This window comes from Equus przewalskii, chromosome 25 (assembly GCF_037783145.1).
Source record: "Equus przewalskii isolate Varuska chromosome 25, EquPr2, whole genome shotgun sequence".
Lineage (NCBI taxonomy): Eukaryota > Metazoa > Chordata > Mammalia > Perissodactyla > Equidae > Equus > Equus przewalskii.
In genome coordinates, this window is record NC_091855.1 from 36,234,393 (window position 1) to 36,252,788 (window position 18,396).

The following is an 18,396-nucleotide window of genomic DNA, read 5'->3' on the forward strand; positions in this document are numbered from 1 at the left end:
TTCTGATGATTACTTTTAATTCAGGAAATAAAGCTGAACACAAAGGAAGCCCGTAAACACTGAAATACAGAAATAAATAAGCTGCTGCACAGAATTCTTACTCCAAAACAACACAAATCTGCACGAGGTCTCTCCCACCATAAGAGAGGGAGATTTTGATAACCGGAGTTGAGAGTGGAATGAAACGAAAGGTGGGAAGGTTTTCCATATAACCAGAGAACAGAGACAATGTCACCAACAGACTCTGACCTGGGGTGACTAATCTGCAGTTGTACTTGGCTGCAGCTGCTCCTGCTGCGGCTCTTTTGGCTTCTTCCTCCTCCTCTTCTGTTTGGAGAGGCAGCTCAAAGCGGACTCGGCATTTCTTGGAGCAGACGTGAGCACGGGCAGCTTGCCAGACTGAGTCGGATACCTGGTTTTCAGGTCCTCTTTAAACAACGGCTGGGAGAGTAAATGGCGCAGCTCCTTCTTCAGGACCTTCATCTGCTTTTGTCTCCGACGCTCTTCTTGCTGGTCAGCTTTTCCTCCTTCAAACACAATACAAAACACATCATATTTACTAAGGTTTGCAGAAGCACTGTTTCCCTTGATGGCTAATACCTGTGAGGAAGAATATTCTGGAACTCTCTGGGGAGGCAAGGCTCAAAAATTCTCTGCAGAAGTCAGCGTTAGCTAACTTCTGACAGTTTAGGAGGGACACTCGGGGCTACTCCGTCCTGTACTCCTCACAGAAACCCTCTAAGACAGGAATGATCTTCTTGTTAGTCGAGGAAACTCAGGTCACCTGCCGAAGGTCACAGAGCTGGCTGTCAAACTGAGATTAGGACCCAAGTCTCCTGACCTGATGATCAGTTTTCTTCTTATGACCCACCACTTGTTGCCTGGGGTTTGGTGAGTTGATAGCTACAAACCACTCAGGAGACAGTGAACGCCGTCTACATGGCCCAGCTCTCCTGCACCTGCGGAGTGGGCAGAGCCACAGGGCTCGATGCCAGCCTGTCTCAGGAAGGGAAGCCGGGGCCTTATGCACCTCCAGCCCAAGGCTCAAGCCTGAGCTACCAGGAGGCCCAGCTGAGGGTCATCAATTCCACTGGTTTGGTTCCTGGCTTCCATGCTAGGCAGACACCAGTAAGTTTAGCTCAAATTTGTTGGCTTTGGCACTGAGATGCCAACACCTCAGCTGAGCTGCCTACTCATAGGGTCCAAAGAGCACTGCGCCTAACTCTGCTGTCATCAGTTCTACATAGGGTTCTACCACTTCTTAGACTCAGGAGCTTTCCTAGAGCAGCGACCACACAGACTCATCCCTGAATCATTAACCTCTGGCCCAGGTTCAGAGCAGGAGCTCAGAAAACGCCTGGTGATAGAGTAACTGCGCAAATCACTTCTCCTCTGTGAGCCTCGAGTTCCCAGATGTAAAAGGATAGTAATTCCTGTTCTACTTTTGTCATGAGACTTGGGAGAAGATCAGATGAGATGATGACCAAAGTGCTTTGTCAGCTTGGAAGACAGGTTAATGGTAAAAGTAATGACAATAAATAATAAGTTGAAATGTACCAAATACCAAATACAGTGCCAGGCACTGTTATAAGCACTTTACAGTCAACTCAAGCCATCTTCTCAACAACCTCATGAGGTAGGTACTTTATGATCTGCAGTTTGTAAGTGAGGACAGCCTAGGTACAACAGAAAGGTTAAGGAACTTGACCTGTTCACAGAGCCAGTTGAGGGAATGGGCGAGCACTCAAACACGGGCAGTCTGGCGGCAGCACCTGCCCCTGACATCACTGTACTACACTGCCTCTCCACATGAGGGAGGAAGCTGAGGGCGCCAAATGAGAGAGGGAATAAAGGCCAAGGACTTTAGGCTCATCTAGGACCAGGGCCTGTCACAAAGAAGGAAAAGGCATCTTACCAATTTTGAAGACACTCATGGTAGCGGGGAAGTTCCAACAAGACAAAAGTTGCAGGGAGAAACAAAGAAAAGCTCAATGGACCCTTCCTCAAATCCCATCCAGCCCTTATACATCTCACCCTTATACATCTCTTCTTCCAGCTCAATCTCGAGGGCAGCTGCTGCCTGCTCAATCCAAGAGTTGTGCAGACAAGCCTGGAAGTTCCGATACTCGGCTTTCTCAATCTGTCGAGCTAAATGGATCCGCTCCTGGGGGAAAGGAACAGAAACTGTTCATCTGACAGAGGGTGTTCAGGCCTCTGGGAAGTAAAGTCTCATTTAAGTTGTATTTAGAAAAGCTTTTGAGATCAGTGTTCAGTGAGATGCAGCTCAGCTCCCATCAAAATGCATCTGTCCTGGTTCCTGATAAAAGCAGAGAGGGCAATCATCACACATGAGTGTGTACACATGCGATCACAAGAGCAGCCTCTCCAAATAACAACTCTGAACCCCTCACCCCCTCATCCCTTGGAAGCCCAGCTCTGCTGGACTGCCAATCTACAGGTGTCCAAAGGGAATGCTTTTCCCAAGATACCAGAGAGGCTTCCGTAGCTGAGCTGAGACCATGAAACACCCCAACAGTGCTGAATTAGAGCCCAGTTCCCAATCACAAGGACAACAAACTCAGAGAGCTGTCTTTCCTCTATTCCACGTCAGATCTTGTGATGTGGGGGAAAGACACCATGGGAAACAAGGGTGGCTCCTAACCCTTCCTACTAACAGGAATTCTCTGTAACCTCCACCTTTCCATCCTCATTTCCCACCACATTTCCCCAATGGCTAACATTCCTTTTGAGCCGTAAGTGCCAACAGTCCTTGAACTGTTCCATGTTTTTCCTCCCTCGGTTCCTGGAATTCCACCTCCTTTTCACCTCTCCAGATCTCTGAATGCAGGAGGCACAGAGAAAACCTCATCTCCTACCTATATAACCATTGCCCACCAGTCCTACAGTGCTCCATTTGTACCTCACTTTCAGCATGGGCTTGGCCTGCCTTATGAGCTGGTGGATCTCTACGGAGAAGAACCCATCCTGCTTTGGTACCTGACACACTGTGGCCTATACTAAGCAGCACCCACTCAGTGAATGCCTATTGAGTTAAAATAAAACCCCAAAGGTAGGAGTTACTAGCTTCTGCTGCAGAGATGTGACAAAACCTTAGTATTTGCCTCAGCAAGACACATTGAGCTCACTTCCCTACAACCATCCAATGTCCGGACAGCTGCGCTCACTGCCCCTGTCCAGTGGAGGGGGTGGTGGTGGATGCTTCAGGGGTGAACAGTGAAGAAAGCGTTCAGGAAGAAAATTCCTCACACTTTTGGCAGTCACCTTTTCTCCCTTCTGCCAGGTACAGTACCACCATTCCTTTTTTTTTAACAAATTGCCCTGTTTAGCTGTTGACAGAACCGTAACGTAGTTTCCAAGGGCTATAATGCCAGAGACTCACAGCAAGGTGAGGGAGCAGCACGATCCCTCCCTCATCAACACTGGGCTTTTAACTTATCTTTTTACCTTGACTGCATCCATGTACTTTGTCTGCACAGGGAACAGTGGGATGTCCTCATCTTTCTTGAGGGTTTTGTAAATCTTCTTAAAGTTGATCACGTCCTCAGGCCCAATAAGCATCAGGCTGAGGCCTTCATTGGTGGCACGAGCAGTTCGACCACTTCGGTGGACATAAATCTCTGAGGTGCGAGGGACCTGCCAAAGAAGAAGCGGGAGGTCAACACATGGGAATCACCAAACACTGCTCTTCCCCTCAGGGCAAGCAATCCAATACTGGATCCTCCTCCATCCTAGCCAGGCAGCTAGGAACCTCTCTAGCACTGTGGACAGATCCAGCCCTTCTCCCCTCATCCCACATTCAAAGTATCCCCAGGTTTAGCCTGTCCACTGTGCAGGCTCTGCCATCCCACGCCCTCTACCCTGCTTCAGGCCCTCATGACCACTGACCTGGACAGAGGCAGTCATTTCTTATTTGGTCTCTAGTCCTTCCCGCTCCATCTGACCCAGCCCAAAGCTTCCAGTGTCATCTTCCTGAGTCAAAACTCTGACCATAATATCCCTTCTAACTAAAGAAACTCCACTGGCTTTTCATTAACTCTGCAGGGATGATTGATGATGGTAATCATAACCAGCATTTATTGAGTGATTACAACGTGTTAGGCAATTCTAAGCACTCTGCCTGTCTTATCCCATGGATTCCTGACAACGATAACATCAAACAGATGCTTTCATGATTATCCATATTACAGACAAGGAAACTGAAACACACATGTTAAGCAATTCCCCCTAGGTTTTCCAACTAAGTGATGAAGCCAGAATTTGAACTGAAGCAGTACAGCTCAAAGACCATGCTAACCCCTGGACTACACTGCCTCTACTCCAATATAAACTGGAAATATTATCCGCAGATGGTATGGCAGGGGTGCTGACAATCCCCGCCTTCCCCACTCCCGTGGCACACACCACTAAACAAGAGTCTTCTCCACTGAGTCCAGATACCACTCCATGTCTTCCTGTGCAGTGCTCTAAGCAGCACAACCACCTGTTCATAAGGGTGCTAGAAATCAGATCTATCTGCCATTCTTGACTTTCTCTCCCAACATACCCCCTCTTCTCACTCTCAGCCAACTGCCCACTTCCACATGTTCTTTCCTCCTTCCTTGCCTACCTCTACATGCCCAAATCCTCTCTATCCTTAAATGCCAAACACCTTTGGAAAGCACTTTCCAACCTCCCAAACGAGAAGTTACCTCTCTCCCCCATTATATCTTGCAACTTTCTAAATCTTCTGCCTTAAACTATGGCTGTGGTCATCTCATCTCTACTGGATGTGATACTTCTTTGGGGCTTGGACTGTATTTTGTTCATCTGGATATTTCCCACAAAGACTGACCCAGCCTCGTCCCCCAAAAGAGGAAGAATAAAGATTTGCTAAACTGAATTGGCACCCCAAAAGATTTTTAAAAGCATGGAAGGATTAAAAAGGAGAAACAATAATGCCAGAATAGCTACCATTGATTTTTTTTTTTTTTTTTTTTAAGATTAGCACCTGGGCTAACATCTGTGGCCAATCTTTTTCTTCTTCTTCTCCCCAAATCCCCACAGAACATAGTTGTATATTCTAGTTGTAGGTCCTTCTGGCTCTGCTATGTGGGACACTGCTTCAGCATGGCCTGATGAGTGGTGCCATGTCCACGCCCAGGATCCGAACCAGTGAAAGCCTGGGCCACCAAACTGGAGAGCACAAACTTAACCACTCAGCCATGAGGCCAGCCCCACTACCCTTTATTGAGTACTCACACGGAGCTAGGTACTTCATCAGCACTAGCTCATTTAATTCTCCTGATAACCCTATGGGGTAGGTAGCATTATTACTCCCAGTTTATAATCAATGACACCAAAACTAGAGATAGTAAGTAACATGCCCAAAGCTAACCAATTATGAAGCACTGACAAGCATTCAAACCCTAGAAATGTAGCTCTGGAACCTACACTCCTAACCACCATTCTAAGCTATTTACTAGGTGCACGCACTAATATTAATGTCAGTATCAACAGCAGCTAACGTTTACTAAGTGCTTAGGATGTGCCATGTGGCTTTCTAAGCTCTTCACACATAACTTATTTTGCTTTAATAAGAACTTAAGAAGTAGAGACTGTAGTAACTGCCCGTTAACAAATGAGAAAACTGGGATACAAAGAGACTAAATAACTTGCTCAAGATTATCCAGCTGGGATTTAAGCCCAGGCAGGTCTTAACTACCACACTCTTCTATTTGTCTTCACCAGGGTAACCACTTTACATGCTAAACTTATACTCACTTCATGGAAGAAACTAAGACTCTAACCTGCCAATATCAGGTAGTTTGCCCAAGTCAAAGAGAGAGGGGCTATCTGGCATCAGACAATACCAAGAAGTTTTCAAAATAAATCTCACCACAGTGTTCCAAAAGTGGCAGAAGCTGGTTGGTCACTAGATGCCAGTGGTACGCTCTGTTGCATGAGGCCTTGGGACCAACAATTCCTCCTTCCTCCCTCCCCCAACCTTTGCTGTAAAAATTCCCCATTCAATGCTAGGAGATGCCTACACATTCCCTGATGCCCCTACCTGGTAATGGATGACATGCTGGACTTTAGGTATATCCAGGCCCCGAGCTGCCACATCTGTTGCCAGGAGAACACAACTGGTGGAGAGAGAAAGCTCATTAACAATAACTAGTAGCTATCATTAATAAACTCTTACAACCTACTCAGTACTCTAACACACTACAATTCTTACAAATACTCTACAAAATAATACTATTATGTCCCTTTCACAGATGAAAAAACTGAGGCTCAGAGAGATTAACTTCCCAAGGTACACAGACAACTATTCAGTTGTGAAGCTAGGATCCAAACTGGTCTCAATGACCACAATCAATAAGCCTCACTCTGCAATAATAAACGACCAGCTCAAGTGAATTAAATGAGGCCATACACATTGTAGGTCAGTGATCTGCTCTACAGCCTCCCACTTACTTCCCTCCAATCACACAGACATTCTTGCTCTCCTTGCTCTTCCTCAAACATGCTGAATATGCCCTTGCCTCCAAGCCTTTGCACTTGCCTCCTCTTAGGCCTTAAAAGGTCTTCCTCAGATACATTTCCTTACTTTCTTCCACTCTCTGCTCACATCTCACCTTCTCAGACAAGCCTCCCTGACCACACACTCACAGTCTGCACAACTCCCTGCACAACTTTACTTCTCAGCACTTAGGACCGCATGACAAACTTCCCAATTTATTATCTCCCTCCACTGGAATGTCAGCTCCATGAGAACAAGGACTTTGCATTATTCACTGTTCTATTACCAGCCCCTAGAACAGTGCCTGGCTCACGGTAAGCACTTGATAACATGTTGGGTGACGTTTCTTCATGTACGTGTAGTTCAAGGAAGGTCAAAAGCACTGGAGCTATGTCTTAAAAACTGAAGATTCTGGGCCCTCCAGGGTCCCCACTCCCTGTTTCTCTGAGGTAGGGCTTGGGATTGGGAATATGATGCAAACTAAAGTTCATAAAACATTAAACCATTGCTCTGAGTCAAGGTCAGCAAACTTTCTCAGTAAAGGGCCAGATAGTAAATTGTTTTTGGCTTTGGGGGTGATCGTCTCTGTTGAAACTACTCAACTCTGCCATTACAATGCAAAAGCAGCCACAGACTATAGACCAACAGGCCTAGGTGTGTTCCAATAAAACTTTACTTATAAAAACAGACAGTGAGCTGGATTTAGTTAGTGAGTGGGCACAGTTTGCCAACCCGATTCAGTAAACCACTAACTCTACCTACTAACATTCAAAGAGATGTAAACCAGATATTTGTTACAGAAACTAATCACCCTGTAATCTGACAAAACACTGTGAGCAAAAGCCAATTTAGAGTTGGCCTCAACTTTCCAGATCTTCATCTTGACAATCTGCACCCTGCTGCCTGAGCATCAGTCTGGCCCCAAAGCAGAAGGACAATGACAGCGTGGCAGGGCACAGCATGAACTCTAGGATCTGACAGGCTTGTCTGAGGCCCAGCTCTGCCACTTCTAGGCTCAGAAACCTTGGGCAAGCTGAATAGCATTTCTAAACCTCACTTTTTTCACCTATAAAATGACAATAATGATAATAAAGACAAGTGGTATTAAAGCTAACGTTTAGCAAGTACATACTAAGTGCCAGCGATTGTTCTAAACACTTTACACAAATTCACTTAATCCTTCTAACAACCCTCTGAGGTAGCTTCTATTATTATACTAATTATGAGAAAACTGAAAGAGTAATGTGACCAGCCAGAAGTGGCACAGCTAGGATTTGATCTTAGGCAGTCTGTGCTCTTAACCATGAAGCTATTTTCCTTCTTCTCAAGGATGTTAGAAGTGAACGAATGTGATAATGTAGCTAAAATGCTAGCACAGCCCTTAATCTATTGTGTTCAATAACAGTTGGTATTATTGTCACCATTACTCACTATTAAGAAGTTTCTGTTGGGCTTTACCAGCAACCAAATGCACCAGATGATGGTGAGTCTGCATCATGCTGTGCAAAAAAGGGCTATTGTCTACTGATAAGGCCCTCATCACAGAAGGTGCTTCCTACCATCTCTCCATCACGCTGGTAACCTTGACCCAATGGCTAGATGCTGGCCTCTGGGGACAGGCCTGACTTACTCTTCTAGACGGGCAAACTGCTCCAGGTTTCTGAGCCTCTGCTTCTGGTGCATGCAGGCATGGAGGGTCAGTGGCATGATATCCAGGACTTTGAGGAGCCCAGAGAGGCGTTTGATGCAGGAGATACTATTGGCAAACACTAAGGTGCGGCCTGGATACTGCATCAGGAAGTAGTACAGATATAAGTCTTTCTCATCAGTCTCACAGTGAATCTTGGTCTCTGTCAGCGTCTCCACCGTGGCCTCATTTCTTGTGAGGTCAATGACCTTTGGCTTGCCCCTCAGGCCAATCTTCTGCATGAGGAGGTCAAGTTTGGCAGTTTTGTCGATTTTCTTAGTGTGCTTCTTGTGAAGGATTCGAGCAGGAGCTTGATGTACCAGGGTGAGTGTGGCAGAAAAAACAAGCGTCTGTCTCTTTGGGTTGTATTGGGAGTCACTGAGCATCTCTAGCAGTTGTGAGAGCTCAGCAAAGTGGCCTTTCTCAACCATCCGGTCAGCCTCGTCAACCACCAGGCACCTGCAGATCCAGACAGACCCACATATCTTGGTTAGCAGTGTAAGAGGAGTCATTTACAGCACACTCTACCACCACCCCCACCCTCCACACACACACACACCGGCCCCCTCATATCCTGGTTAGTGGCAGGTAAGAGGTATCATTTATAGCACACTCGACCATCACCCCCACCTTCAACACACACACACACACACACACACACACACCCCCATCCTGGTTTTAGTAGCAGGTAAGAGGAGCCATTTACAGCATACCATACCACCACCGCCACCCTCAACACAGACACACACACACCCAGGGCCTCAACTAATCTCCCTCATGCATGCTTGGTTTTCTAAAGGCCAAGTTCTGGCTGGTATCACACCATGGCACCTTGTGTCAGGGAGAAGGCACTGCACACACTCCCATGTCACCTCAGGCCCACCTCAGAACAGAGAGTGAGGGGAAAGGGTAGGTACTGTTTGTCACCTGAGCTGCCGAAGGTTACTCAAATGAGGGTGCTTTTCTTTAACTAGCTCCCACAGGCGGCCTGGAGTGGCAACCACAATCTCAGGCTGGCGGTTCAGCATCCTCTGCTGTTTCTGCGTGGACATTCCACCAACCAAAATAGCAGTTTTAATTCCTATGGTACACAAAACATAAAGGACAGTGTCATTCAGTCTGGCTGTTTATTTTCTTTCACTACTGACATAGGCACCCCCAGATTAGCAGATGCAATCAGTCACTGGCACAGCTCCCATCTCTGGAGGGAGCTGAAAGAGCTGGCCTAGCCTGACTGCTGGTGCTACTCCTAGAGGGCTTACCAAATTTTCTATGATCTGGGCCTTGCCTACTCCCCCAAACTCAATCTTTCTACTCTTTCCCCTTCAATCACAACAGAAGGGCTGGATTTGAACCCAGGCATGCTTACATCCAAAGTTCTGGAAAAACTGAGCAGTGGTGCACCACAATACTAAAAATGACGTTACCTGCAGCTAGGAGAACACCTCTCCTAGGAAGCCCTTCCCATTCCCTTCAATTAGGATTAGTCTAAATCTCCTCTAAGGCCTAGTATTCTGTTCTCCTCTCTCGTGGAGGACTTCCCAAGGTATCCAGTGTGGAAGGGACACACAGGATCCTGAAGGCAAAGAGCTTAGCAAAGTTCTCGCATTTACTAGGAGCCTGGTAAGTAACTGCTGCTTTTATTGTAAAATGAAAATTCCCACTGTGCAGCCCTTACCGAAAGGAACTCCCTGAGAGAATTAAGTTCTAATGCTCTAAGGCAGAGGTCAGCAAACTTTTTCTTAAAGGGACAATAGTAAACATTTTTGGCCTTGTAGGCTAAACGGTCTCTGTTACAACTACTAACTCTACTCCACCCTGCCTGGGTAGCACAAAAGCAACCACAGACAACATGTAAACAAGTGAGTGTGGCCATTTATTTACAAAAACAGGTAGTTTGAGGACCCCTACCCTAAGCATCCATTGGAACCAATAAATTAACTAATTTCCTATCCATCTAGAATGGCATTAGCTATGTGTCATTGGGAGAACTGAGAAAGCATTGCTCAAACAATTTTCTGTAGGGCTTAATTCTCTGGCAGATTTCCGTAGAAGGCAGGAGCCACGGTTCATTCACCTTTGCCACTCCAGTATCCAGGAGGCTCTCAGGAAATATTTATTAAATGGAAGCGAAACCTCACCAGTAAACTTGGCCACAGCATCAATGTGTTGTTTGACCTGGACAGCTAGCTCTCGAGTGGGAGTCAGAACCAGTCCAAGCAGAGGACGCTTTGGATGTGCTTTACAGGTGGCAATTTTGCCACTCAATTCTTGTTTTAACTTTGCAGTCTGCTCTTCATCAAGCTCTTCCTCTTCGTCTTCATCCTCTTCAGGGAGGGGTTTCTCTCTCATCAGGGAAGAAGGTCCTTCACCAGCATCATCATCACAGAGGGTCAACATCGGGTCTGGGATGGTAGCTCTAGTTTTGGATCCAGCCTTCGCTCCAGCCTCACTGGGCAGTGTTTCATCTTCAGTTCCAATCTCATCAGGCAAAACTCCAGACTCAGTTCCACCTTTGTTTAGTGATCCAGTCTCGGCTCCAGCCTCGGTTCTGGTCTCGCCAGGAGCTGCTCCTGTGTTACTTAGAGCTGGGGTAGGCTGCTTCTTCACCCGCCACTGGAGCACTGCGTGAATCATTGGTATGGCAAAAGCAAGAGTTTTCCCACTGCCTTAGAAGTAGAACAAAACAAACAAACAAAACAGTGTCAATCAGCAGATGTACACACTTTTTACACAGAATAAAGGACCCTGAAATAGTCAAGTGTCACCCTGACCAACCCAAAGCTTGTCCACCCTGCAGAGGTTCCCCTACAGCACTGCAACCACAGGGCACCTGTAATTAGGAGTCTGAAGAAAAGTCTGGCAGACTGGCATTGAGGCCTGAGGTCACCAATAATGAACCACAGACAAATGTCCAAGCAATGAAAACCCTAAGAGATGGGCAAGTTTTTTGTGTATTTTGTTGTTGTTGTGAAGGAACACCACCACAAAGGGAGGTGGGGAATGGAAATCTATAAATACCTTCCCAAGACCTTTCTTTGGTGCGGAAGGAGAGTAAAAAAAATAATTTTCTTAGTTTTTGAGAAAATTTTAAAATACCACACTTTTGTCTATGCTTGAACACTTTCAAACTGGTCTTTGAATGTTTTTGGAGGCCAAATTCATGTCATCTAGGTGGTCAAAACAAACAAAACAAAAAACCTCAAGCTGCAAACTGAAAGTGGTTCTACAGATATAATGCCCCAAGCAGAAGCATATAAATGATCTCTGGAGGAAGAAACCTTTATCATAGGCCTCAAAGAATTCTCACAAATAATTTTCAAAGGAAAATGAGCAGCTAGCTCTTAGGAAAAAAATAACCCACAAGGAAATAAAGTACTAGAAGAAAAAAAGAGCGAAAAGAGACCCATGAGACCTCAGATAAGAAAAACAGCACTTTTCATCAGAAACAATGAAAGCCAGAAGACAGTGTAACATCTTTATTTGAAGACAAAACAAATAATAAACCTGACGATCTAGAACTCTACACTCAGCAAAAATCTCTTTCAAAACAAATGCGAAATATTTTTTTTAGGCATACAAAAGCTGAAATAATTTATCAACAGACCTGGACTACAAGAAACAATAAAGGAAGTCTTTCATGTAGAAGAAAAAAATGATACTGGATGAAAATCTGGATCTACACAAAAGAATGAAGAACACCAGAAATGGTAACATGAATAAATATAAAAGATGTCTTCTCCTTATTTAAATTTCTTTAAAAAAATAATTGATCATTTAATGCAAAAATAACAATAATTTGTTTTGGGATTTCTAACAAATATTAAGTATAAAACAAAAAACACAAAGGAAGAGGACAAATGGAAATAGACTCTTGTAAGGTTCTTGTACTACAGCAGTCCTCCTTTATCCACGGGGGATACAGTTCCAAGACCACCAGAGGATGCCTGAAATGGCAGATACTATCGAACCCTGTATATACTGTGTTTTTTCCCATACATACACACCTATGATAAAGTTTAATTCGGAAATTAGGCACAGTCAGAGACTAATGCCACTTTGGGGCCATTACTAAGTAAAATTAGGGTTACTTGAACGCAAAGCACTGTGATATCATGATAATGGATCTGATAACCGATAAGGCTACTAAGTGACTAAGGGCAGGTAGCATATACAGTATAGATATGCTGGATATGCAAGACAAAGGGATGATTCACATCAAGGGAGGACAGAGTGGGATGGCTCAAGATTTTATCATGCTACTTACAATGGCACACAATTTCAAACTTTCGAATTGTTTTTTCCTGGAATTTTCCATTTAATATTTTCGAACCAACGTTGACTGTGGGTAACTGAAACCACGGAAAATGAAAGCACAGATAAAGGGGGACCACTGTATATGTAAAGTAGTATATTATTACTTGAAGGTAGACTAAGATACATTAAAAGATACATAACGTGAACCCGAAAGCAACCACCAAAAGGACTTAATGAAGAGTTATAGCTACTAAGACAATAAAGGAGATAAAATGGTATCACAAAAAAACATTCAATCCAAAAGAAGGTAGAAGAGGAAAAAGAGAACAAGGAATAGCTGGGAGAAATAAGAAAACAAAGAGTAAAATAACTGATTAAAACCCAACCATTAAACCAATAATCACATTAAAGGTAAATGACTTCAACACCACAAACGAAAGACAGAGACTGTCAGATTAAACAGCAAGACCCAATTATATGCTCCCTACAAGAAAACAGGTCAAAAGTACAAGTATGGAAAAAGACACATCATCCTAATATTAATCAAAATTCAGCAGGAAAATCTACATTAATAGCAGACAAAGGAAATTTTAGAACAAAGAATACTTTAGGGATAAAGAAAGCAACTTCATAATGAAAGGAGTGAATTCACTTAAAGGATATAACAGTCCTAAACATTTATGCATCTAATAATACAGCTCCAAAATACATAAAACAAAAACTAATTGAACTGCAAGTAGAAAACTATCACTCAAAAATAAAATAACACACATATTTCTAATATATTAAAGCAATTGATTTTGTAGTTAAAAACCATCCTACAAAGAAAAGTGCAAGCACAGATGAATTCTACCAAACATTTAAGGAAGAAAGAAAATACCAAATCTATACAAACTCTTTCAGAAAATTAAAGAAAATACTTCAAAAGTCATTCTGAGGCCTGCATAACTGATTCCAAACCAAAGACAATACGAGAAAACTACAAACCAATATCCCATGAACAGAAATTCAAAAATTTAATCAACAAAATTTTAGCAAATCAAATCCAACAATATATATGCAATAATACATTGTGACTAAGTTCAACTTATCCCAGAAATATAAGTTTAGTTTAGTATTTGAAAATTAAGTAATGTAAATCACTGTTATCAACAGACTAAAAATGAAAAAACACATGTCTCAGTATATGCAGAAAAGTGTTGGGGAAAACCCAAAAACCATTTCTGATGACAACTTTCATCAAATTAGAAACAGAAAAGAATTTTCTCAACCTGATAAAGGGCATTTATGAAAAATCTACAACTAGCATCATACTTAAGGATGAAAGATTGAATTTACCCCCCAAAGATCAGGAACAAAGCAATGATGCCCACAATATCAGTTCAATTCAAAATTGTACTGGAGGTTTTAGCCAGTGCAATAAGACAAAAATAAACAAAAGGCATCAAGACTAGATGATATCATCATCTTTATGGAAAATCCTACATGATCTTCAAGAAACTACTTGTTGGTAACAAGTTGCAAGACACAAAATCGATATACAAATCCATCATATTTTATTTATTAGCAACATTCAGAAATAGAAAAATTTAAATTACTATTTACAATAGCATCAAAAAATATGAAATACTTAAGGATAAATCTAAGAATACACGTGCATACACTGAAAACTACAAAACACTGCTAAGAAAAATTAAAGACCTAAAAAAATATAGAAAGATATACCACATTCGTGGATTAGAAAATTCTATGTTGTCAGAGGTCATTTGTCCTCAGTTTGCTATATAATCAATGTAATCCCAAACCAAATACCAGCTGGCTTTTTTGTAGAAATTGACAAGCTGACTTTAACATTCATAGACGGGAAGGGCCTAGAATAGCCAAACTAACTTCTAAAAAGAAGAAAGTGGGGGACTTACGCTACCTGATTTCAAGACTTATTCTAAAGCTACTGTATCCAAGATAGTTAACTATTAGTGCAAAGATAGGCAAGTACATCAATGGAAAGACTCCAGAAAGAGATACACAGACCCTCACCTATATGCTCACTGAGTCTCAGAAAACATGCAAAGGCAATTCAGTGGAGAAAGGATAGTTTTTCAGCAAATGGTGTTAGAATAATTAGACATCCATATGCAAAAACAAAAAACAGAAAAACTTTGACCCATACTTCTAACCATAAACAAAAGTTAACCCAACAAGTATCACGGACTGAAACATAAAACCTAAAACTACTAACACTTCTAGGAAAAAACCTAGGAGAAAATTTTTGTGATTCTGGGTTAGGCAAAAGGTTCTTAGATAAGCACATCTGTAAAACAAAAAGTGATAATTTGAACTTCATCAAAAAAAGAACTTCTGCTCTTTAAAAAGACTGTAAAGAGAATGAAAAGACAAGTTACAGACTGGGAGAAAAAGACTGCAAATTGCATAGCTGATAAAGGATGTGTATCTAGAATATATAATTAACTCAATAACAGGAAAACCACCACCCAGTTAAAAAATGGGCAAAAGAATTGAACAGACATCACCAAAGATAACGTGGATGACAAACAGGCACTTGAAAAGATGCTCAACTAGTCACTAGGGAAATGCCAACTAAAGTCACAAGGAATTTTAAGTCTAAATGTTAAAAGTCTAAAATAAAATTAGAGACTGATGATACCAAATATTGGCAAAGACATGGACCAATTCCAACTCTCATAACCTGGTGGGTATGTAAAACGGTATAATCACTTTGGAAAGCTCCTAAAAAGCTACAATTACTTTAAGACCTAACCACTGAACACCTAGGTATTTATTTACCCAACAGAACTTAAAGCACATATCCATGCAATGACTGATCCACCAATATTTATGATAGTTTTATTTGTAAGAGACAAAAACCAGAGCGAACAGAAATATCCATCAATAGATGGATAAACAAATTGTGCCATATCCATACACTGGAATACTGCTCATCAATAAAAGGAATGAACTATTGGTAATTGCAATAACATGGTTGAATTTCAAAGTACACTGAGTCAAAGAGCAGACATCCCCCCCCAAAAGTACATATTGTATGATTCCATTATATAAAATCCTGGAAAATGCAAACTAATCTATAGTCGTAGAAAGCCTATCAAAGGTTGCCTGGGGATGAACAAGGAGGGAGGCCCAGGAAAGGAGGGATTTCAAATAGGCCCAAAGCACCTTTGGGTGTGATGGATATATTCACTGTCTGCATGGGCAGCACTTTGTCCACAGCCCCAAAAGCCTTTCTGAATCTTGGACCTGCAGATTGACAGCATTCCATGGGGACAGCCGATAGCAGCTGTGCTATGAAGGCAACTGTCAGGCTCTAGCCACACTGGCTCTCACAGCCTTGCCTCTGCCTTCCAGAAACCGACTTCCAGGCCTCTGCATACACCAAAGCAGCGCAGCAGAATGATAACAGCACAGCGGCCTCGTCTAGAATCCAGCCTCTACTAACTACCGCTGTGCAGTTTTAGGGACGCTGGCTATCCTCTGCGAGGACAGTTTGCTCATCAGTAGGATGGGAAGAGTAATGCACTTAACACAGTGCACAGTGTGATTTCAACGCTAAGTAAAGGTTCTAAGTTATTATCATTATCTCCATTCCCCTTTCCTGAGTTTCTTCGCCCTTCCATCCACGTGACTCTCATACAGGACCTCACTCCAAGTTTTCCGACCACCCTTCCAGAAACCCAAGGCACAAAGTGTCTAGATGGTCTAGTCCAATGCAATAAAATGTAACAGCCACTAGCCACATATGGCTGCTGAGCACTTAAAATGTGGTTACCGTAAACGGAGATGTGCTGCAAGTTCAACACACACATCAGAGTTTGAAAACTTAGTATAAAAAGAAGAATGTAAAATATCTCATTAATAACTTTGCATTAATCACCTATTACAATATTTTTATATAATTAGTTAAGTACATTGTTAAATTAATTTTCACCTGTTTCTTTTTACCTCTTTTTAACATGGCTCCTAGGAAATTTAAAATTACCTACGTGGCTCACATCACATATGTATTTCTCTCTCTGTGTCTCTGTATCTGCTGCTGCCCTGGCTGGACTCACAGTTCCAAGCAGGCCAAGCTCCTCCCCCCGGCAGCAGTTTGGCCCACCCGGGTGAGTCAACCTGTCACTGCTTCAGTCTTAGAAGGCCCAGGGAACGAGGGAACTTGAAACAACGCCTAGTCCCAAGTCACCTCATGCCCAAATCTGCCTACAAAATCCACCCAACGGTGACCTACCACGCACTCAAATCGTTCCAATGACAATAAGCTCACCAACTCCCAGAGCGGCCCTTTTACCTCCGCGCAGCTGTTGGGAATTAGACACCTCTTCCTTACACTGACGAAGACCCACCTCTCCAGAGGGCTGATCTCAGCCCTACCTCAGTCCTCTGAGCCATTCAGAAAAGGCTCAAGAATAGGAAACAACCCTGTGCAGATGACTTACAATGCACTGAATTGTGAACTTCAGTTTACTGCAGCATTTTCAGGTAACCCACATAGCAAAAGCAGGGACTGCTGTTATCCCCATTTTATAAGGGAGATGACAGGACTTGGAGATGAAGTGACCCGCCTAGGGTACCAACCAGGAAGTGACACATTCCAACCGAGAGCTGGCTAGCTTCAACACGGCTCTCAACATTGCTTCTACAGTTATGTTCCCAGCACTGCCCCCTTTCCCAGACACCCGGCCTGTGAGCAGCCACAGGCTCGTCCAGAAGCAATCTAGCCCTGGCCAGATAAGGAGCCCTTACCTGTCTCAGCAGCCCCAAGGATGTCCAGTTTGTCACGGATGGCAGGTGCCAAGGTCAGGGCCTGGATTGGGGTGGGTGCAGAGAAGCCCAGAAAGCTGAGTGCTCGGAGAACCGGCTTGGGTACAAACAGGTCCTTCCAAGCTGATACGTCTGCCTTCTGGTCACGCATTTCAGGCATCCACGTCTTCGCTTTTTTGGGCCCCTTTGGAGTCGTACCTTGGGAAGCCTCCATTTTTTTTTTTCCTTTCTTTTTCTTCTTTTTCGGAATAGTCTGGGCCGGGCTTTCTGATGCCATCTCCCCTACCTCTGGATCAGGACAACCTGTGCAGTCTCCCTGGGCCTCTGGCTCGGCATCTTTGACTTCACACTCTTCCCGGGTACTGGTTCCTTCCGTTTCCACATCTTTACCCGTCTTCAACTTCATCTTTTTCTTTGAGCAGCTAGCCTCTGCTTCCTCCTCTCCTTCGGAAAGAGCTTGTGCCTTTCTCTTCCCGGGCTCCTTTGAGAAGAGACTGGAGGAATTCTTGGCGGCAGAAACCAACCGGTAATCTGTCAGTTCCTCAAAGCACACCAAGTCATCCATCTGCCCGTCTGCAAACATATTTGGGTCAATCTCCACCTGCTTCCATTTCCCCACAACTTTGATTCCCTTCGTCTGAAATTTGCCATAGCTCTGCGACTTTGGCCTCGACTTCTTCTCCTTCAACTTCATGGCTGCTGAAACGAAAAGGAGAGAAACGTTCCGGGAGGTTGGCAAAAGGGAAGCGGGGGACTTTGAGGCCGCAAACCTCTTCCAGGCGGCCTACAGAGTGTCCGGCCCTGCAAAGAGGTGAGCTCCCCGCTGGAGACGGTCAAGGAGGGAAAGACAGACAGACACACGCACGGAGCAGGCAGCTGGCCCGGAACAGAGGGGACACAGAGATGGGGCCAGGGTAGAAGGCAGAGATCTGGCTTGGATTCCAGACCCCACACTTAACCTCTATGAGCCCCTGGCCAGTCCTGCTCACACCCCTCGGAACCTCAGGGTCCTCATCTTCCAGAAGGGGGAGGGGCCTAATAACACCCAAGCCACACACGTCTCGTGCAAACGACAGAACCAAGTAACGCACGGAGGACAAGCCCGCCACTCAAGCCATGTGGAAGGCAGGATGAG

General features: G+C 43.9%; 1 protein-coding gene across 4 annotated transcripts in view; it reads right to left on the reverse strand.

Moving 5' to 3' along the window:
* DDX24 (DEAD-box helicase 24) overlaps nucleotides 1–18,396 on the reverse strand; it is a 19,302-nt gene continuing 906 nt past the window's right edge. For 2 of the 4 annotated variants that reach the window (XM_070593555.1, XM_070593557.1), the window contains exons 2-9: nucleotides 17,244–17,960; nucleotides 10,352–10,879; nucleotides 9,138–9,291; nucleotides 8,154–8,669; nucleotides 6,068–6,143; nucleotides 3,466–3,654; nucleotides 2,035–2,164; nucleotides 1–527 (exon numbers count right to left, since the gene is read on the reverse strand). In XM_070593555.1, the coding sequence (XP_070449656.1) occupies nucleotides 259–527; nucleotides 2,035–2,164; nucleotides 3,466–3,654; nucleotides 6,068–6,143; nucleotides 8,154–8,669; nucleotides 9,138–9,291; nucleotides 10,352–10,879; nucleotides 17,244–17,955 (2,574 nt within the window). In that variant the 5' untranslated portion in view covers nucleotides 17,956–17,960 and the 3' untranslated portion in view covers nucleotides 1–258. The remainder of the gene's footprint in view (nucleotides 528–2,034; nucleotides 2,165–3,465; nucleotides 3,655–6,067; nucleotides 6,144–8,153; nucleotides 8,670–9,137; nucleotides 9,292–10,351; nucleotides 10,880–17,243; nucleotides 17,961–18,396) is intronic. The other 2 variants (XM_070593556.1, XM_070593558.1) reach the window with 1 other exon arrangement.